Source organism: Protobothrops mucrosquamatus, unplaced genomic scaffold (genome assembly GCF_001527695.2).
Source record: "Protobothrops mucrosquamatus isolate PMUCROS unplaced genomic scaffold, P.Mucros_1.0 scaffold1207, whole genome shotgun sequence".
In the NCBI taxonomy this organism is placed as follows: Eukaryota; Metazoa; Chordata; class Lepidosauria; order Squamata; family Viperidae; genus Protobothrops; species Protobothrops mucrosquamatus.
In genome coordinates this window covers 264,037-287,277 of record NW_015387417.1, presented here as the reverse complement: position 1 = coordinate 287,277, position 23,241 = coordinate 264,037, and the positions used below count along the sequence as shown (strand labels likewise).

The 23,241-nt window shown below is 39.8% G+C and overlaps 1 protein-coding gene across 1 annotated transcript; it reads left to right on the top strand.

Moving 5' to 3' along the window:
- Nucleotides 1-322: 322 nt before the first annotated feature.
- Nucleotides 323-17,996, top strand: LOC107291868 (opioid-binding protein/cell adhesion molecule-like; the record flags this gene model as incomplete). The annotated part of the gene is made up of 5 exons (XM_015820904.1): nucleotides 323-496; nucleotides 3,253-3,373; nucleotides 4,704-4,855; nucleotides 5,954-5,980; nucleotides 17,896-17,996. Coding segments are annotated over 5 exons (575 nt in total), but the record flags the coding sequence as incomplete, so codon positions are not given.
- Between the last annotated feature and the right edge of the window lie 5,245 nt (nucleotides 17,997-23,241).

Sequence of the window (23,241 nt, the reverse complement as noted above, 5' to 3'; positions counted from 1 at the left end):
AAAGACACCTTTTGCCTCCCTGGAAAATATCTGTATTTTTTCTATAAAAGGAAAAAAATATTTTATGACACCTTTTTGCAAATATGTTCAAAGTTTGCATACTTTCCTTCCACATCATCACCATCCTAGCAGCGGAGAATGTAAAATAACAGGCCAATTGCCAAGGGAAAAAAATAAGCAAAAATCTCCCATTCCAGAGAATCTGCTGAATAATTTATCATACCCACTTTAGTCCACCCAGAAATGATTGACAGTCGGCCCTACCTAAAAACACACACACACAATTCTGACTGCAAAAAGTGAAAGAGAACTGAAGCCATAGTTTTATCTTCTCTGTATTTCTTTCCCTTTTCTGTTCTAGGTCAGGGATTTATAAGTGATGATGAATACTTGGAAATTACGGGCATCACAAGAGAACAATCTGGTGAATATGAATGCACAGCGGTTAATGACGTGGCAGCGCCCGATATTCGGAGGGTGAAGGTCACCGTCAACTGTAAGCCAACCTCCACGCCTAGTCATTTTTCACAGAGCAATAGATTTTTCTAAAGGGCATTTTCAAGCAAGATGCATGGGTGTCATTATATTGTTTGCAATAATTGTGTAAGGCCGTGTTTCACAACTTTGGCTGCAGTGAAGACGCGTGGACTTCAAGTCTGCCCGTCTTTCAAGCCACCAAGGTTGAGAAATGCTGGTGTAAGGCATGCTACTCAAATTATACTCTTACTGAATAAGCAGGTTTTAATGGAACGGTTTCAGAGTTTGCTTAAAGCTGCTGCATAAAGCTCTGACTGCAAGAGCCATTGTTCTCATTGGGTTTTCGGTGAGATTTCTTCCAAAACTAAACCGTGACATTAGGCTTATATCAGTAAACTGTAGTTTTCCTACCCCATCCTCTGGGCTACTATATTAGCCTTCACTACTGAATTCCAAGCTAACTTGGAACGATGGGCTTAAGTTTTATTCCCAAAACAGAGGCAGTTGAGTTCAAATCAACAAGCCCAGAAAAAAAACAAGTTGATTTTCTGAGATGCCTTGAGAAAACTAGAAACTGATTGGGTTCACATGACATGCTAAGCTTCAAACATGGCTTAGCACTGTGAGAATCCAATGATTATGGATTGTAAATACTGGTTTACAACTAAGTGGAATATATGTGAACCTAGTAAATTTCTTTCCGGCTTCTATACATTAGATATGGTTAATTGGCAGTGGTTTCATTAGGAATGTCATAAGCATATCTAAGCCAGCCTGCCATTCATTCATTATAGTAGGGGTCTTCAAACTTGGCCCTTTTATGACTTGTGGACTTCAACTCCCAGAATTCCTCAGCCAGCATGCCTGGCTGAGGAATTCTGGGAGTTGAAGTCCACAAGTCATAAAAGGGCCAAGTTTGAAGACCCCTGCATTAGAGCAAGGGTCTCCAACCTTGGCAACTGTAAGACTTGTGGACTAAAACTTCCAGAATTCCCCAGCCAACATGTTTGGCTGAGGAATTCTGAGAACTGAAGTCCACAAGTCTTAAAGTTGCCAATTTTGGAGACCTCTGCATTAGAGGTCATGTTTCAAAACAAAGCAAACCGGTGTAATCATTTTAAAGTTATTGATTAGTGTGTAAGCCTGTTTTACCATTGATATTAATATTTTCCAAAACACTTCTGGGTCTTTCTTGACTTGAGGGCTAGATCACCATGATCTCTGATCATATTTATTTGCACTTTGATTGCATTTTTAAAAAAACAAAAAAACAAAATGCATCTAAAATGTGGGCTTCTTTCAGAATGGTTCAGATGTTTTTCTGTAGCCCTTTCTTTCTGACTCCTACAAAACTTCTCCATAGAGGGAAAACATCTTCCTCATCAATTCTGTATCTATTTTTTTTTTCAAGTATCAGGTATCACAACAAAGACGCCATGCATGCAGAAACATGTTCTGCCTCTTAGCTATGTTAGAACATTCAGCAAAATAACACTCTTATTCCACCAAGTTTATAAATCCTATTAGAACAACACCTCCAGGATCTAAGCTATAGGTGTGCCATCTAGCCATACAGTTCTTATAAATTAATAGCTTGACATTTCCTAGCTATTATCCCCAAAATAAAATAGCTCATCTCTACTGTAGCAGCTGGGAGAATACATAGTAAGAGATTGTTGTCTTCTTCGCTTAACTCCTTTACTTTCTTCTGAAGAGAAAGTCAAAATTAAAACACAGTGGGAGAGAAATTCGGCCGATGCTTAGCCGTGCACGCACGACAGATTAAGCAATCTCCACCTTTCATGAGAAGCATGAGGAAGTCCATTTATGCCAAGCTGACATAAGAACATCACATGTGTAGGTTTAATTAGGCTTCATGCCTTTTGCCCTTCTGGACAATCACTTTTTAAAAGCTTCATTAGCAATGTGAAGCATGAAGAACACGGAACTATTCAGTTTAAAATAGGTACTGAGTATTTTGAAAGGGTCTTGGCATTTTGGAGGTGATTCAAGAGCTATCACCCCCCCCCCAACCCCTTGGAAAAAATACACAGAAAAGCTTCCTAATCTGACTTCATTGAAAGGCCTATGTTTAGGGTTGCCAGGTCTGCTTCCAAAAAATAGCAGACAAGCAGGAGGGGGGGGGGGTGTTAAGTAGTAAAAAAAGTAGACTGTACAGCTTTAGATTACGTACCATTTCATCATAAAGCTTTTGAATTAAAAAATGTCCACTATTTTGTGAAAAAAAATAGTGAACATAATGTGAAAAAAGTGGACTGTCCACTCAAATAGTGGACACCTGGCAACCCTACCTATGTTGGGTTAATGTTAGCATGTTACCACTTTTGTACATCACTCTGAGGTTCTCCTAATCAATGGGTTCTATTTAGAGAAGATCTGGACTACATCACGTTAAGCATAGATCCCTTCTTATCTTTCTATCTTGTCCTGGAATCATTTCAAATTCTTGTCCATAACCTGGTGATCAGAAAACTGTTTGTGGGTAAGTCCAACTGCATTGTCCGGTTTTCTTTTTGAAGGAACTTTTCTCATTTTAATTCAGCTGGGCCTCCGGGAGCTTGTAGAGCCATACATTTGAACAAACTCAGGATGGGGAAGACTAAATTACTTCCCTTTCTATACGTGCAGGATCATTGTCCCCTCAACATTCCTGAGTTTGATTCCAACTGATTCTGTTTGCCGTCAGGATTCATTCAAGGGGAGACCTGGAAAATATCTGAAAGAGTTTGAAATAAACCTCCTTTTCCTCCACAGATCCTCCATCCATCTCCAGTCCTAAGAATACTGGTGTTTCAGTTGGTCAGAAAGGGATCTTGCGTTGTGAGGCCTCAGCTGTCCCCGTAGCAGAATTTCAGTGGTTTAAAGAAGAAACCAGGTACCCAAGCAGTCTTTGAAAGCTACCACAGTAACTTAAGAATGGAAGATGTATGTCCTTGGGAAGAAATGGCTTTCTTGACCTAAGGGAATATTATCAGTCAAATCAGCAGTTTTACCTAGAGCAGGGGTAGGCAACCTTGGCTCTTTTATGACTCGTGGACTTCAACTCCCAGAATTCCTGAGCCAGGAATTCCTGCTGGCTCAGGAATTCTGGGAGTTGAAGTCCACGAGTCATAAAAGAGCCAAGGTTGCCTAACCCTGACCTAGAGCATTGTCTCAGATTTGGAAATACATTTGAATTCTAAACTCCGCCCTGATGACAGTGAAATAACTAGAGAGTGTCCCAAAGACACTTTTTCAGGAGGCAACTGTACTTTCTTGTTTTTCTTTGAAGACGTTTCACTTCTCATCGAAGAAGCTTCTTCAGCTCTGATTGGATGGTGAGGAATGGAACGATTCAGTCAGAGCTGAAGAAGCTTCTTGGATGAGAAGCAAAACATCTTCAAAGAAAAACAAGAAAGTCCAGTTGCCTCCTGAAAAAGCATCTCTGGGACAACCATTACCTGGATGACTGAGAATCTCCATAACTAAAGGGTGCTCTCATTTGGATTTCCTCTGTCCTGTTATACCTTCTCTAATCTGGATTTCAGTTCCCAGAGTTCTCAGCAACAGCCATGCTTTTTAGGACATCTGTGAGTGAAATCCACACAGTTGGAGGAAACAGTTGATGTCTGCATTAAGACAAATTTCAGGCATGCCTCTCATTTTTTTTAAAAAAAAAAGTAATTAAAATGGATCATTGTGTATCCTAGGCACAAATGGGCATCAGCAATATTAAATTATATTGTTATATTAAATTTATCTTAAATGCACCCAAATTAATTCCAATCTTTAATAATATTTTCTTTAAGATGAGCATAGAAAATTACCTTATATAGTGTTTGATCAACAGAGGATATTATAGTCTACCTTCAGCTGCTGATGGCTTTTCAAGGATTTGGAACTGAAACAAATAAAGTAATAGATATCTGTTGCTGAAAAACAGAGCAGTGGGGAGAAATTGTTGAACTGGCTAGAACACTGGAATAGGAAATGGATGAGAATAAACCTCAATGCCCCCCTTAAACTTGAAAATGGACCTTAAAGATCCATCCAACAAACCTCAAAGAGGTGCTGGAAAAAAATAAATACCACCTATGTCAATCTATTGGACCAAGGGTAAGATTTACATTGAGGAATAATTGCAGTCTAGAAGCTTGAAAGCAACTGAATTCCACTTCTGGATTATTATATATTAATCTAAGTTCATTGTCTTGTCTTCCTTGCAGGTTAGCTAATGGGCTGGATGGCTTGAAAATTGAAAACAAAGGACGGATGTCCACACTAACTTTCTTTAATGTCTCAGAGAAGGACTATGGCAATTATACTTGTGTGGCCATCAACAAACTGGGAAACACCAATGCCAGTATAATTCTGTATGGTAGGTACACAGATCAACGGAATATATGCAGGTCTTTAATGGAAGGTGGAACAAGAACAAAATTGTGGACAGGAGAAAATTTAGCAAAAAGGGACAGATAAGACAGGAGCTAGTCTGAGACGCTGATTCTTAAAGCATCTTGCAGAGAAGCAGAAAAGTTAATGAGTATCCACATTGCATGGTGTGTGGAGAAATGTACAATATATGATGAGATCACTAGGATGGCTCAAAATTAGGTTTTTAGAGTTGACTGGGAAACTGCAGATTCTGTTTTACAAAGTTTGCATCGTTTGGTATTTCAAGAGTTAATTTCTCTAGAAACAAGGATTGCATCAGTAAGATGTGAAGCATAGTAGTTACTTAAAAGGAAGCTCAGTGCAGTATCTTCTCAAACCTTAAGAGTGTTGAAGTTGGTCCAGTAAAAACTCCACTGAGTTTAAGATTAACTGTTCCTTCAACCATGCTCCTGTAGTCATAGTCCCATTAATCTAGTGATAGTTCAGGATAGGATTTGGGGCTTGATGGACCCTGTAATTGTACATGAAAATCCTACTTAATTAGGATTATAGGAGATTCATTTGCCCAAAATGTTTATTTGTTTAATGTTTCCTATAATTATTTTTGGGGAGGGAAGGCTTATTTTACTCCTTTATTTCAACATGGACAGTTCAGTGTATTGCATACATCAGAAATGAGATCTTAAAATCAAGTCAAGCGTATTTGCAGCTGGTGCCTGAGACAACAAGGCCAATTTTCTATCCCAAATTCTGCATTTTCAAAGCACAGATTATGAGATCTCAACACCCAAGACAATTTCCAGTATCAGGTTTTCAAAGCTAACACAAGTTGCGTTGTCTTCTGCCTACTCTCAATTTTTAGATGACCACCGTCTACTCCAGTGTTTTGCCTTGCATGCTGTCATGTCTATCACATCCATAATGTTATTACTGGATACTTTTTCATTCATAAACTGGGCCATTTGTCTAAGAAGCCATCTGTTCATTGAACTGTCTGCAAATACGAACTACATCTTTATCCTTTGCTTTCCTTCACTCCCTTTCTTCCCTCCCCGTGTTTCCATTACGACTTCTGTTTTAGAAATACCTGAACTTCCAGCAATGTCAGGTTGGTGCAAGCACGATTCATTCCTTTGGTTGCTTACAACCTATCAAAGCAAGATACCCCTTTGGTATGAAAAGAGAAGAGAGGCTTTCCATCGCAGGCATGCAACATATTTTTAAATCCAAAATCTTCCAATCTTGAAACTTTTAGTTTGAGATTGGAATGTGTTTTTCCCAACCTTACAGGAATTGCACATGTTTCGTTCTGATCGTTCCAGGGCTATTTTATTCCGTCAAGAAGTTCTGTTTTCAAAAGGAACACAGGAGATCATTACTTAAAAGTGGGGGCATTTTGAGTTTAGGACATTTCTGGAGTAGAAGATTACCAGTAGGATCTGAACAGCTCCAAGCTCAGTATGGGGAATTTGGGGGTCAAAAGATTTCAAGTAAGATATGTTTTATAAATCCTTGTAGATCTGTGGAAACTTCTTTTTTTTATTATTATTAAAAGTTTTATAAAAGTTTTACAATATAATTCCCCCCTGCTCCAAAACCCTCCCTCCCCCTCCCCCCTCCCTCCCCCCCCACTTCCCAGAGCTAATCACAGGGTTAACAATAGGACAATCGTATTCTAACTAACATTAATCAACTATTAGAATAACAAATCTGTAAAATCCTTTAACTCTCTTTTTAACATAAAATATATTAAAATTAAACACAATAATAATAATATCATATTAGTAATTAATAATAAGGATAAATAAACTGTTGTAACATATTAACAACAATAATACTCTAAAATTCACTCAAAAACCAAATGGAACTTTTTGGTCCCATATTTATTCTCAATATAATCTATCCATCTTCTCCAGACCGAAATATATCTTTCTTGTGAATAATCCTTCACATAAGCGGAAATCTTGGCCATTTCTGCTAAATTTGAGACTTTAAGTGACCATTCTTCTATAGTGGGCAAATTTCTGGAGTAGAAGATTACCAGTAGGATGTGAAAAGCTCCAAGCTCAGTATGGGAAATTTGGAGGTCAAAAGATTTCAAGTAAGATATGTTTTATAAATCCTTGTAGATCTGTGGAAACTTCTTGTTGATGTGGCCTTCGGAGGAATTAAGGGATTGCTTTTAAAATGTGTTAGGGGTAGCCCTCCATAGTAGCTTATTCCTGGAGGCCAATTCTCTCAATTGCATCTAGTCATGATCTGTGGTATTATCACAAAATCCCGCAGTAGCTATGTCCTGCTTAATGTGCAGTGTTCCTGCCAACTAGCCAGCCAGCACAAGCTCAATATTGACATAACCAGAAAATATAGGAATTGGATGGAGACATGGGAAACAATATATTCAAAGAAGGTTTCCTACATAAACCATCACATTGCCATTTCATATGTTCATTTCACTTCAATATTTGCAGAGTTTTGGTGTTCCTCCCCCCTGACCTTTGGAGTGGAGCAGAGAGAGAGAGAAAGAGTACAAAATGAAGTTTTGAAAAGAAATACAAAAAGGGAAATTGGAAGTCACACTCTCTTATTAAGGAAAAGAAAAAAAAAATAAAATCCAGTGGGGAAGAGAAGAAGTTATTAGAGTCCTGCATATGATTAGTACTCTAGTTGACTTGCTTTGCTGGCAGTTATCAGGCTGGAAGAGGCCAAGGTCTTTTCTGCTCGTTAAATATAGGGAGAGTTCATCCACTGAACTAACCCTTAAAAACCTCTTCAGCATTCCTTGAAAACTATCAGCAAAATATTGTACAGAATAACAAAGTTGGAATGGACCTTGGAGATCTTCTAGTCCAACTACTGATTAAACAGGAGACCTTAAAACATTCCAGACAAATGGTGGTCCAATCTCTACTTAAAAATCTTCACCCACAACTTCTAGAGGCAAGTCATTCCACTTACTGTTCTCACTGTCAGGAAATTTCTCCTTAGTTCCAGGTAGGCTCTACCTCTGGTGATCTTCTGCCAGTTGCTTCTTGTCCTGCCTTCAGATGCTTTGAAGAATAGGTTGAACCCCTCTTCTCTGTGACAGCCTCTCAAATATTGGAAGGCTGATATCTTTTCTTCATTAGGCTACAGTCTAGACCGGGGGTAGGCAACCTTGGTTCTTTTATGACTCATGGTTTTCAACTCCCAGAATTTCTGAGCCAGCATGGCTGGCTCAGGAATTCTGGGAGTTGAAATCCACAAGTCATAAAAGAGCCACAGTTGCCTAACCCTGGACTAGATATACCCAGTTCCCACAACCATTCCTCATACGCTTTAGCTTTCAGTCCCACCAACACGCGAGACATATTTTTGTCCATTTCACCCAGAGTATATATATATGAAAATTATTTTGGGGAAGACAACTGCTCAATCCCATTGAATGTAACTAATGTATGGGTAAATGCAGCCAGTTTCCTTCCCTGCCACTTAAAAAAAAAAAAAAAAAATCTTGAGAGAAATGTCCCATAAATATAAAAAATAAATGTTAGTTAATATACTATTAATATCATTTCTTTGAGGTTATATTAATATACCATTCCATTGCTGTCTTTTTAATGCTACATTTCAAAATTGATAGTGTTTAATTTCTATAACTCAAACTAAGTTACTCATGGGAAGTGTCACTATGCTGAATGGAATACCATTAATTTCCGGGGGGATGTAGCAATGACTAACTTAATCCAAATGCTATTTATGACTTCTAGCAAACACACTTGCTTAGAAAGGTTATTTAAATATAGTTTTTAAATGAATTACAGTTTGTTCTAATAATCTACTATTTACATTTTGCCATACGTATTATGTAATTTTATTAAAACCTCGCAACATATTCCTTATTTAGAAGCTCAGCGTGCAGAGCTTAATGCCATGTCTACTTGCATATGCCAAGGACTGAGTGAAGGGTCTTTTGCATGCAAATGTCCATCTGTTTTCATTTTCCATAAAGTTCCTCTTCCTATAGAATGCTGCAGATGGCTTCTGTTGCCTGCTTGAAAAAGTCAATAGATCACCTCTCAAGACCTATAATAAGTTGGCATCCTATTTTTTTTTTTTAAAAGTTCAATTAGACTTTGATAAGACTTTTAAAATCACCTTTTTTTTCTTTGACTTTGTATTTAGAATTTCAGCTTTGTTCTGAACAAAAGCTAGTCCTTTAGAATAATCAGAGTGCATCTTTTTATGGGTTTTTTTTGTGTGTGGGGGGGGTCCCTTCCTCGAGATGTTGTATCCAAAATATGAAATAAGTCACCAGTTGGACATGTCTAACAATGCAATCTCCTTAATCTATAGAAGCTGGATTACATTTTTTTTTTTGCATTTCAGAGGTTGTCAAAACAAAACATTGTGGTGCCATGGGCCACTACAATAATTACACATTGTGTGATTCCCTCCAGAGAACATGGCTTTTATTATCCAGCAGAGTAGAAATGTGATTTGATAAACATCAAACTATGTGTGTATAAGCCAGGCTTGTATACTGGATCACTGGAGGAGACTGTGAGTTTAATTCCATGAAAGATGGCTGGGTGACTTTGGGCCAATCACCAGGAGATAGTGAGTTCTAGTCCCACCTTGGGTATGAAAGCCGACTGGGTGACTTTGGACTAATCACCAGAAGACTGTGAGTTCTAGTTCTGCCTTAGGCATGAAAGCCGTCTGGGTGGCTTTGGACCAATTACCAGGCGACTGTGAATTCTAGTCCCACCTTGGATATGAAAGCCATCTGGATGTCTTTCAGCCCAATCCAGCTCACAAGGTTATGGAGAAAATAGGAGGAAGATGGTCCGTTGGATATGTTTGCCACTTCGTTCTTATTTGTAAAAATAATAAAGGCGGAATACAAATAAATAAATAAAGCCAAAGGCCACTAAGGGTCCAGCTTGGGAAAGACTGCCCTTCTTTGGGCAAAATGGAATCAAGAACAATCTCCCAAAATTTCTCCAGGCACCCCAAAAACTATCATAAACCATAATTTTAGCATCCCTCTTCTCATCTAAGTTTCCATATCTCTCTCTCTCTCTCTCTCTCTCTCTCTCTCTCTCTCTCTCTCTCTCTCTCTCTCTCTCTCTAAGACTATCTTCTTTCCATTTCGCCTTAAGCTAGGTCTCTCTCCTCTTTTCCAATTTTTTTCAAGTGTGTGTGTGTGTGTGAGGCTAGAACAACAGGTTATCCTTCATTTTGGCTGGTAGCAGCACCAGTGGGTCCTGCTACATTTGTCCCAGCTTGGGGAGAGGGGGAGTGACTCCGTTAGAAAAAAAAATATGCAGGAATTTCACATTTCATTCCTCATGAGTATTCCACACACCCTCGCGCTGAATAAAAGGAAAATCATTGGCATCTGATTATTGCTTGTAGCTTTCTTAAGTCTGACACAGCCAATTCAACATTTGCTAATGTCAGCAGATGTACAGCGCTTTTGGTTTTTTAAATTTATTTTTTCATTCCTCCCTTCTTTCGCAACTAGGTTCCATCTTTGGATTCAGACTCGAATCGTTTTTTTCTTCCCTCTCCTAATTAAAAAAAGAGAACAAACAATTCAAACGCTTTTGATTTCCATGCTGAACCTACATGAACAATCCTTTATTTTCAAGTACAAAATAAAATATTTGATTTTTTAATAGAGGGCTCTGCCTGCGCGCAGCCCCCCCTCCTCCTCCCCAGGCATCCCAGAACAACAGAGCTCATTTGAATTGCTCTACTAAAGATTGTCTGGTAAATGCTTAGGAAAACAATGCTGCAGTCTGTTGTAATTAAGCAAAATAAAAGTTCTGTTTGCAATGAGACAATTTGGCTAAGCCGGTTTTTCATTGTAGAAATGGGTTTTGTAGCTCTCTGCTTACTCAAAGAACCCATGAACTAATTAGATTCCCTCTTGCCATTATTTTTTAAANTGCTCTACTAAAGATTGTCTGGTAAATGCTTAGGAAAACAATGCTGCAGTCTGTTGTAATTAAGCAAAATAAAAGTTCTGTTTGCAATGAGACAATTTGGCTAAGCCGGTTTTTCATTGTAGAAATGGGTTTTGTAGCTCTCTGCTTACTCAAAGAACCCATGAACTAATTAGATTCCCTCTTGCCATTATTTTTTAAAATTTTTTTACCATTACAAGGGTTGTTACCACTTTGTCTTAAAATTAATGAGGTTAGAAAGCTTGCAACATGTTTCTTTTTTCAGTTCAGATAATGGCTGAGCATCTCAGATTTCACCGGAGGTATAATTATGCATTCATGATCCTTATTTTTTTTTCCCCTGTTCCTCTCCATTCACATTGGCAAATACCTTTTGCCCTTCTCTGTGGTTTTTGCTGGTTCCTTTTCTATAACTAAGCAATGAGACAGATAGGTTTGGTGCTTGTGATCTTTCCTGATCCTTAGCATCGTAAAGGGAATGAAAATCAACAATGAGTTGTCAGAACCCAGGCATTGTGGCCGGTAAAACCTTGTTTATGGCTCACAGGTTGTGTGAACTAGGCCTGCTGTAACTTCTTCTACTGTCATAGAGTGTTTCTCATGGGTCTAGTGCAGGGGTAGGCAACCTTGGCTCTTTTATGACTCGTGGACTTCAGCTCCCAGAATTCCTGAGCCAGCCATGCGGAGGGGAAAGGGAGAGGTTTCCAAGCTGAGCCATGCTGGCTCAGGAATTCTGGGAGTTGAACTCCACAAGTCATAAAGCAGCCTAGGCCTAGGCCAGGGGTAGGCAGCCTTGGCTCTTTTATGACTCGTGGACTTCAACTCCCAGAATTCCTGAGCCAGCCATGCTGAGGGGAAAGGGAGGGGTTTCCAAGCTGAGCCACACTGGCCCAGGAATTCTGGGAGTTGAAGTCCACACGTCTTAAAGTTGCTGAGGTGGAGAAACAATGGACTAGGCCAAGGGTAGGCAACCTTGGCTCTTTTACGACTCGTGGACTTCAACTCCCAGAATTCCTGAGCCAGCACAGCTCAGCTTGGAAACCTCTCCCTTTCCCCTCAGCATGGCTGGCTCAGGAATTCTGGGAGTTGAAACCCACGAGTCATAAAAGAGCCAAGGTTGTCTACCCCTGCCCTAGGCCAACTTGCCACGGGACAATTCAATCCTGTATTAATCATTTCCTTCAGTTACTTTTATTATTGGTGACCATATTTTCATCGAAATTATTCTAACTCTTGCATTACTGGGTTGACTTTATTTTGTTATTATTGGCTGCAGTTCTGTCAAAATTAATTTAACTGTTGTATTTGTATCTGTGAAAGTTGGACCATAAGAAAGGCTGAGCACAAAAGAATTGAGGCCTTTGAACTCTGGTGCTGGAGAAGACTCCTGCGAGTCCCCTGGACTGCAAGGCGATCAAACCGGTCAGTCCTAGAGGAGATCAACCCCGACTGCTCTTTAGAAGGCCAGATCCTGAAGTTGAAACTCAAGTACTTTGGCCACCTAATGAGAAGGAAGGACTCACTGGAGAAGAGAATAATGCTGGGAAAGATGGAGGGCAAGAGAAGAAGGGGACGACGGAGAATGAGGTGGCTGGATGGAGTCACTGAAGCAGTAGGCGTGAGTTTAAATGGACTCCAGAAGATGGTAGAGGACAGGAAGGCCTGGAGGAACGTTCTCCATGGGGTTGCGATGGGTCGGACATGACTTCACAACTAACAACAATAACAATTTGTTGAATTGTCCCCTGGCAAGATGACTGTGCGAGTGGTCCCTTTCCAGTTGCCCCAGAAGGGCATATCTGAAAATAAGAACTATATAATATTTCCAAGCTATCCAGTTAAAAAAAAGTTATTCATTTTGTAAATGGAAAATAACAACTGTGTTAGCACTCTTGCGGCCTTTTGCTTCCCCCACCCTAATAGCCACGGGCATGGAAACTGAGGATATTGCACATATACACTATGGGGTATAAAACTACCATTAGCATAAAAGGTTAAAAAAAGAAAAGTTGAACAATAATAACAAGCATCAATGAGTAAAATATACAACAACAAAAAATGAAAACATATAAAAGCTACAATCCTGGTCTAATGTGTGCTCCAGCTTTTTGAAGGATCAAGAGACACACATCTGTAAAGACCCCAGAGAGAAGCATGCATATCAACTTTTGGGTGCCTCCAATGAGATTTCTCTTGGTTTTTTTTTCTTAATAGCTTAGAGAAATGAGATGAAAATAACCAAGTGACATTTAATAGAGAAATGAAAAGTTATTCTCTTAGGAAACAGAAGTGAAACAGAAATCAAATGCACAGGTGTAGAATCGGGGCACCTGACTTGATGATAATACTCGTGACAACGAGTGATTGCAAACTGATTTGGAGCTGGCTGTTTGATGTGTGGCAATAAAAAAAGACCAATGCAGTTTTAGGTTGCACGTTTTTGTGAATGAAGGCAGTAAAGAGGAGTATTTCCAGGAGGGAGGGGCTGCCTTACAGAGGAGTAAGAGGCAACTAGACCAATGGAGCATGCCAACAAGTTATTTCTGCAGAAAGATCAGTTATTACTAAAAGGATGAAACCTTTTGAGAGAAGTCAGGCCAAAACTAGATACAGGTGGTCCTCCACTTATAACCACAATGGAGTCCAACATTTATGTTGCTAAGTAAGACATTTGTTAAGCAGGTTTTTCTATATTTTACGACTATTTTTGCCACCATTGTTAGTTCTTCATAACTTGCATATTGGAAATTCCTTCTTCCAGGAAGGACATAGAACAACTTCAGGCAACGTTACCGCCGCCATCAACCATTATTAAGGAAGAACAGCAGTGCAATTATCCAGGTTTCTTTTCCATTTCTGGTTTTTTTAGTGGTGGTTTTTTCTTGGTAGTCTACCCATGTGCAGTGGTCCTTATTAATTTTTCACTAGACTGGCGCCCCTCAGCTTGTTAAGTCACATCTGAAAGCATCGGTTTTCATATATTGGAACGAGAGGAAAAGACGGTGGAAGGGAGGTGAGCAATTGCCCTCACCATGGAGCAAAAAAACGACAAGGATATAAAACATTTAAGAGCAGTTAGTGCATAAAGGTTTCCAGATGGGAGGCGGCGGCACAGATGTGTTCTATTCTAGGATTCCAGTCAATCAGCGTTGCTATAAAATTGTAGATTAATGAATCAAACAGCCTCTTTGGTTGCTAACAGTTGCAGTGGGATCTGGGGAGAAAGGGAAAATAGCCGTGGGGCTTTGCAGCTGAATTCAGCTGAGAACCTGCACGGAATGTTTCAGTTCTCTACTAAACTTTTAAAAGCATCCTTAAGAGATAGGGAAAGAAATGTGCTTTTTGTCTTATTTTCTTCTCTACATTCTGCCATTTGATGGACTTCGGGATAGGGGAGTTGAAGAGACATAAAACCAAGGAAGTATATTTCCTCATATAGACTAGCCACGACCTTAAGAGCAGCTGCAGTGTTTCAGGGTTTTTTTAACCATCATTTTAAATTAGGGGGATGTTTCCAGTGGTGGAAACCACATCTTCTTTGGGGAGATCCATCACTCCTTGTCTCCAGACAGAGTTTTTTTTACACAGGTTTTTGATGCTTTAATGCATTGCCGCTGATATATTGTTACTACGATAGTTATGGCTGTTGGTGCTGCAGCTGTTACAATTGGGATGGGTTGCTTTCCGATGCACACAGTAGATTCACCCGTTGGTTTATATCAGATGCTCTAGGGAGAGGATCAGGGTATTAATAAACATGTTTGCATTTTTAATTAAATCAATGTCCTGCACTTTTGCTCATAGGATTAAGCATTGTGTTTTATGAGACTCTCTTTTGCAGGCCCTCTCCCAACAGTTAGAATAGAATAACAACTTTATTGTCACTTTGAATGTACACTAATCGGCATACATTAAAATGAAATTGTCATGGTTCCGACAGATGAAACTCTTCAAAGAACTTCAAGGCATCATTTACCTTAAAGAATCTTTATTAGAGAAGCATAGCATCGGCACTAACATAATCGAAGCCAAAAACTAGATTCCTCTCCCCTGAGCACATAGTATCAAAGCACAATTCCCTCCTTCAATTAACAGTCATAAATCACATTCTCCAATTAGTTTGAAATGCAGGCTTTCCCTCCAGTTCTGCAGCCCGCCAATTCTTATCATCTCTTATTTCAATAACCTTGGTTCACACACTAGGTCCAGTATTGTTAAACTCTCGTGCACATTCTTCCTCCCAGCATCATCTAACTCTAACTCTAAAAGTAAAACATAAGAAGAAAATGGTTGCATCTCCAACTGTTGTCAAAGCAAAAACATCTGATGTTAGCAGCATTGACAGAAATTTCATTGCATACAGCTCTCAAAGGGTCACCACCTCCGATACACAGTACATAAATATGACAAAAATAAATAAATAAATACAGAGTTATGCATATACCCACATATATAATATGACACAAAAAACAATAGTCTAGTTAGGGTTATGTATACATGTGCATGGCGAGAAAAATGAATCTTGTGAATTTACCAGACGGATGGCATAGGGAACAAAGTTATTACGGAATCAGGTAGTCATGGTAGAAATACTTTGAAACCTCCTCCCAGAGGGGAGCAACAGAAACAGACCACAAAGTGGGTGTGTGGGGTCTCTAGCAATGCTTTGAGCTCTAAGCACATAAAAGCGCTTATAAGCAGCATCCTGAATACCAGGAAGCGAGCTTCCTATGATCTTCTCAGCTGTCCCTACCATTCTCTGTTATAGGCACAAAGAAGGAACACATCTGCATGTTGGTGCAGACAGGGACTTTATGTGACACGAGAACTGAGAATTCAAATTAATTTAAAATATGGTTTGTGAAAACACAGCTGGATTATGAGCCGGCGTGACCCCTGTCTGCAGTGTTTGAGTACACTAGGAGTTGCGCAACCTGTGGTTCCTGCCCGTGGTTTGCTCACTGGTGCACTCTTGTGAATCTCATCAACAATCATTTTAAGCATCTAATTAAATGTAACTTAAAATTTAATCAAATTAGCTTATGTTGTGACTGACACCACTACTTTTCCTGCGTCCCAACCACTTTGGGGGATTCAAATTCTGGCATAGTGTTCAATGACCAAATTGGTTGTGCATTTTTGTGTGTTTGAGAGAGAGAGAGAGCCTCTATAATTTCAGAAAACTACAGAATTGGAACTTTTGGGATTGTAAATCAAAATGTTCCCTACCTCTTTTTCAGCAGAGTGGAGGAAGAAAGAAAAGGAGAATCTTACAGACTATGACTCATTTACGTAATATTATGAATTGTGCCACCTACCTAATGTGGATGTACTCCAGATTTGGGTGTACATCTAGGGATTCTAGCCAGGAGACTGGTTGCTGAGAATTTGGGGGAGAAGATCCATATATCTGGAAGGCATCCAAGTTGAGGAAGGTAGAACAATGGTCTCAAATGACAGATGAAATCTTGCCTTCAGGAAAAAATAAAGTACCATTGAGTCTATTAACTTGCTATGAATTGAGAAATTTCTACCAAAGCAATATAATATTTCCCAGAGGAAATAAAGCTAGAGAAATCTTTAAGGCAAGATATGCCTACACTACTTCTTAGGAAGTTGACTAAGTTTGATCAAAGAAAAGAGGATAGTAAATGAAAGCTTGGACGAGACACTTGTGAATTGCCAAGAATATTGATTTGATTAATAAATGGGATTATTAATCCATCTCTTCTGTGTCCCATCCTTTTACCTTCCACACCCCCAAACGGGGAGTCTCCCCAAGGGAAACTATGGCCAGTTTCTGCTCCGAGGACATGGTCCTTTTCAACCTGTGTGATATTCCATAAGACACTTTGGATCTTTTCCTTTACACAGTTACTCTATATAAATTATACATGTTTTTACAGGGGTATGGAACAACTTCTTAGTGACTTCATACTGTACACATAACATCCACTCTTAACCATTATGTCAACAAAATAATGAAAGGTGCTTCAAAACATCTCTGCCTTTTAACCCTTACGTCACAATGTTGCATGAAATTTGCATTGCAATACTTTAATGAAATATCAGTGCTTATCCCTTCCTCATCCCCTTTTGCAAATGACTAATGATGTGATGTTATTTCCCTTCTATAAGATTGGGTTTGCTTTGGTTTTTAATCCTTGTGTAAGTCCTTTGTCTTGGTGATTGGCATCCGTGGACCATTCTCAAGGAATATGGTTTTCTGAGCACTGATTTTCTTTCTCTAAGGACTTCCTTAACCTCTTTTGTTATTTCCATCCACATTCACCTGTTTTTCCCGAGCATGTGAGCCATAATATATGTTGGACATAGGACATTTTTCTTCTTCTTCCTCTCAATGATTGTGTCACAGACCAAGCATGAGAGCAGCCCTAACACTCTCAAGGAAGCAGAGTAATTTAAAGAAGATGTTAGGTTTCCCTTTAGGACAGGAATACATGAGTTATTTCTGGGCCAAAAGCTAAATTTGGCCTTTCTAGACCTGGGTCTATACTAGGAGTATCCAACCTTGGCAACTTTAAGACTTGTGGACTTCAACTTCCAGAATTCCCCAGCCTGCCTGGCTGGGGAATTGGCTGGCTGGGGAATTCTGGGCATTGAAGTCCATAAGTTTTATAGTTGCCAAGTTGGACACCCCTGGTTTATATTCTAAAAATCAATGGGGAGAGTAAGCGAAAACTAAAGTGTTATTTCACCAGGATCTATATTGAAGTAAAGTCTAGATAATATATAGATTCTCCAATTTGATACCTAATACTTTTCACTGAATTGTAGTTAAGTAATGACCTTGGGACAAGTCTAACAATTATACCCAAGACCTTCAAAGACCATATTTGGCCATCAAAACTTTTGCTCGGCCTTCTGCCCTGAGACTTCTCCCCAAGCCTCTCTGGAACATTTACTGCCTCTCCCAAATTTACCTTATGCTCTCAAGTGTTTCTCAGAATTCTCCTTGATATTTGCGGGGGAGGGGGGAGAATCTCATTTTGCTAATGACCAATGTCTTTCTTTCCTTCTTTTTTGTTGTTTCTGTCATTCGATCCAGGACCAGGAGCAGTACACGATGGCAACAATGCAGCTTCCAGAGCGATGGCCTGCATCTGGCTATCGGGCGCTCTCTTTGCTTATTTCCTGCTCAAGTTTTGATTTAAAAAAAAAAAAGTGAGGATCCTTGCAATGCTGCCTGGTTTCTCCCACACCACAGACTCTTAACCATCCACACTGCTGGGGGAACCGGAAAAAGGAAACCGGTCTACAGCTTGATTTTATTGCTGGGGAGGACCAGGGGAGGGAGGGGCATCCTGATTCCAGGCCAACCACCCTTTTGGGATCAAGTTCATCACACAAACATTTCCCAAAGCCAAATTAGTTTTTGCGTCCTTCCTCAACCATTCCATCCTCCCTAAACGCCCTGTGGGGGGGGGGAAATCACAACTTCTCCTTTCTACGACCAAATGCTTCTGCACCAAGCTTGCCCAAATATCCCTGGAAGAAGAGATGCCTTGGTCCAAGAGATCCTGTCCATCAAGCAAGTCAACAAAGCATCCTCTTCCTTCCGTGTCTCCTTGACCAACGGGACTGCCCCCCTTTTTTAATGATAACGCTGTATATATCTGTTCATGCTTCAAAGCGTCCACTCACATTCTGGATTCTCGCCTCCCCTTTGGTTGGTTCTCTGAAGACCTTTGCTACCGTTGCAGTCTTTGCAAGCCTCCCCAGGATGTGGGTTACATGAGGGATGGAAGTGGTGGTGATGGAGGACCACGTTGCACTTTAAGAAGCAGACTATGAGTTAGTCAACTGCTGGGAGTGTTGGAAGCTCCCCACTACTAAAAAAAACCTGAACCTGGAGTGATGGAATGGCAAGTCAAGCACATCCCATTTATCAGCCTCATCGGACCATCGTTTTGCCCATTCATCCATTCATCCATCCAATTATCCATCCATCTGCCTTCCCAGTCATTTGTTTGCCATATTAATCAATTTATCAATGTAATTATCTGATGGGCTTAATTTTTTTAATCCAAATTGTTCCTCTTCAGTTCCCCATCCATTCTTCCAACATCTATCAGCCTGATCACCTTCATTGAGTCCTGCCATTAGCTAGACAACTTTTTAATTCCTCATTATTCAACCCATTATTAGTTTTAACGTGCCGCTGCAGTGTTTCGGCCTTCTTTGCTGCAGAGGGGAAGGCACGGAGATGGTCCGCAAAGAATCAAAATGAATAATATAGATGAAGAAAAGGCACAGTAAAAAAAAAAAATCAAAGAATGGGCACAGACAATGGAATAATATTTTGGAACATGTTGGCATCAGCAACTGTGTCAATCCATAGATTTTAAGCCTTTTGCATTCTTTCCCATGTCACCCTAGCCAAACATTTCCATTGTCAAGCATTGCCTTAAAACAATTCAACTTAAAGTGCTGAATTTAATGGGGAAATATTTGCCATCCTTTCCAGCGCCCCCAGTTTTCTACTGCACATAGACATTCAAAGAGACTCATTGTTTTTCATTATCCGGAAATAGCAATGGGATTGCCTCTCCATCCTGAACCTGGCCAAGCCGCCCCAGAAAAAAACAAAACAAAAAACAACTTTTGTGTTTGTTATCTTACAAATCCACCCTCGGAAGCTGTTGGAGGCCAATTACTTTGCTAGTTTCTTCCGACGTTAGTTGTACATTTCTTCGGAAACCTCTCTGGAACAGAAGGGTTTTGCACAGCAACTTAAGTTCTAAGCATTTAATTAACACTGAAGAAACAGGAGAAAAACAGCAAATCAGAGATGGGAAGAAGCAAAGGAGGAGGAGATCCATATGATTTTGTGTGTGCCTCTTCGGTTTCTTCATTAGCCCTGCAGAGCAGCTAAAGAATTGTTCAGGTCACTGTTTTGTAAAAGCACCACGGATGGTTCCTGAAAATTCTCCCCAGCTCTTCTTTCTGGATGATCCAAGGTTCAAATTGCTTCTGTCTGCACAAAAAAAGTCCTAAACCTTGTAGGAAAGGATTTTACTTCCTACAAGGAAAGAAAAAAAAAAGCTGTTTTTGTTTGTATTGGTGATGGGATATTTGTGGATGTCTGGAATAAACAAGAATTTAAAAAAAACCTACTAACATTACAGACCATTGTTAGACAGAAATATCAACCAATAGGTAGTTCTATAGAGTGTTAAGAAGAACGCTGACATGACTCATTTCAAATCAAGACCCTGATCAAAGTTGGACAGCTGGGATGAATGAAATCATCTGCACAAAGATGACCATGGAGGGGAGCCAAGTTCCCAAATGTCTACTTTGTACCCTTTCTTTGATAAAGGCTCTTTCTTAGCTGGAAACCAAGATGGGGAATTAATTCATTGTTCCTGATATGTTTTTCTCTTGGGGAACGTTCTTGGTAGGTGAATGGTTCCAAGACTCTCTTCTTCAGCCACACCCTGAAAAGCAGTAAGGACGTATGGCAGCCACTGTACTGAGCTGCTGTCAGCTGTGTCTTGGCAACCCCAAACTGACCTTGTGAGTGACTGTTTCAAATTCTCAATGGGTCTACATGGATAAGTAAAGAGATGCGCCATTCAAAGTGTTTAGCTTATTGCTACATGTACAACACAATTCAAAGATCCTGATGTTTACTTAAAGAAAATATTTGGGTGGTATATTCATATTTAAAACATGAGAAGGGTCAGGGCCTGGTTTTTAGATGAGGGATGAAAACTGCATTATTATTGAATGTACAGACGTTGTCATCCCATAACTTATTTTACTATCCATAGTGGCACATTTCTTCAGATTTCAAGAAAAGAAGTCATCAGATCTGGGATTGGTTTTTTTGGGGGTGGGGACAGAGAGGGAAATATAAAAAGCTGGAGAATATGGCTTTCACAACAATGTCATTCTCTTGTCCATGTTGGTCGATACTTTCTTTCCCATATATGATGCCAGTGATATAGCACAACTTTCCCTGTTCAACTCTGAAGCTATTTGTATACTGAAATAGCCTTTGAAAGCTTATGCCACAATTTGCCCTTAAAGTGTCATAAGATGCTGTGTTGTTTTCATGTGATCATGGTGTCATGAAGAGCCTTGGTGCCATAAAGCTTTTTTGGAGTCTGATTTAATCTCTACTCGAAAGTCTATTTAATGCAAAAGAGATTTTTGTCCCTGCAGATACCGCTGAGCTATATTTGGCCAAAGACTTGCTTCTTCATCCTAGAGTTAAAAATAGGCAGCTAGATACCTATCAATGCCCAGAAAGATGATAGCTTTTCCTTCAGTCTTAGAGAATTTGGAAAAAGATGCATTTGGACTTTAGTTGATCCTAAAGTCCAACAACAGATTTTTGGCTCATTGTACAGAAAGACTGTGACCCAGCATATACACAGAGCAACAAACACTAACTTGCTCACATTTGTGTTCGAAGCACCTAAGGCGCTTCCAGAGTGAAAGGATTAGCTGATGACATCACCATTGCCCAGAGATGGCCAGTTGGGGGGCTGCTTTCATGTCCCCATTAATGTGCCTACCAAAGTAGTACCTATCTTATCTACTTGTGATTACACACTTTCAAGTTGCTAGGTTGGCAGGAGCTGGAGTGGATGATGGGAGCTCACCCCGCCACGCAGCACCACTGGGGGCTCAAACACAGGCTTGCTGATTGTCCACCCAGTGTCCTAACCATGTGAGTCACCGTGCTCACATTAACTCCTAGTCAAGTAAAATCAACTCTTGGTTTGACTTAACCACAAACTTGTAGGACTGGATTGGATGCCCCTGGATCAAACTAAAGGGCCTATTTTTTATAAACAGGTCATCATGCCTTTATCCACTCAAAGTATCTATAGGGCGTCAAGGGGGCTCCACAGAAATTGATAAGATCAGCAAAGCAAAGGAATTTAAGTTGTTTAAAATCATGCTTAGAAAATAATTGTGGGTATGATGTGTATCAGAGTTATTCTGCAATCAGTGCTAGACAACTCTGCTTTGGCAATTCCATTCCAGCAGCATTGTGTTTTTCTACATGTTTCCCCTTGTCTTAGAAGATCAAACCATCCCCATGGGAAGGAACTAAACTGAGTGGAAGGAAAGTGAAGAACACTCTAGCTGTAAGTAATTCTCTTGGAGATTTTCTGCAATGGGGGAACAAACTACTCTTCCTGAATTAAGTGCACTGACATTCTGGTGACACGCCACATGCTAACTTTGCTGAAGAATGATTCAAGTTAAGTGCCTGATGTGTTCAAATATTTTCCACATGCCTCTGTAAGAATGCTTTGGGGTTTATGAGAAACGCCTCACATTTCCAAGATGAAAACTTCAAGTATCTCTTCTACCAACTATGAGAGTGTCAAGGCCACACTGGGCCTCAATCTGTTTCCAGGAGGACTTGTATGAAGCTGCCATATATAAAGGCCGATGGATAAATCACAGCCTTTGGTTTCAAGTACACCATAGTTATAGGTGCTAAAGTTCCTTTGCTTCAATAAGCCTACATACAAGTAAATAGACACAAGGTTGCAGACATTGAGATGAATCTTTAAAAAAAATATGGCACAAAAAAACCTTCATTGAAATTGAAGATATGTAAGTGGAGACAAACAAAAGTTTTGACACTTTCGTTTGCTGTATCAGTCTAAGCACTTTCAAGGAGACTATATATGACTAACAAGAGTCTGTCCCCATGAACTAGTGGATGCTTTCTGCAGAGAATATAAAAATCTGCTTTCACCGCTTGAGAACAGCTCAGAGTTTTAGGCAGAAATCTTTTCATAACCACTCATGAATCCTATTCATGCAGAACAGATGTCCCACCACTGAAGTTCTCTCTCACTTGCTTTCTCTTGGATACATGATGAATTTTGTCAGAATATCTACTTTCACCTCAAATCCCCTCCCCTCCATTCTTACCAGTGCTAATCACAGTCATTAGTACAAGTAGTCCTTAACAATCATTCAGTGACCATTTGAAGTTACAATGACTTATGTACGGCTGTTGCAGCATCCTCACAGTCACATGACCAAAATTACAACAGTTGCCTTTTTTAGCAACAGAAATTCTGGTCAAGAACTGCTTATATGGCCTGGAGTAAGATGAAATAAAGCTTTGTTTTTCCTACACTATTAACTACTTGTGCTAATACAATTTACACATTGCACTGGATTAAGTCCACTGAAGTCGATCCAAAGCTCCTCTAAAAGGAGGATGTTTTGCACCTTGCTGGGGAAAAAAAAAGAACTTCTCTTAAGTGAGAATGTGAGGTCACACAGGTTGTATTCACAAAAATGAAACTATTTTATTGCTAGCTCCTGCTTGACTCTTTCTATCAGGCACAGAAGTTGTGCAGAGGTTTGGCTTGTGCAATATAATCAGCATTTCCGAAACTGTGGTTTGTTT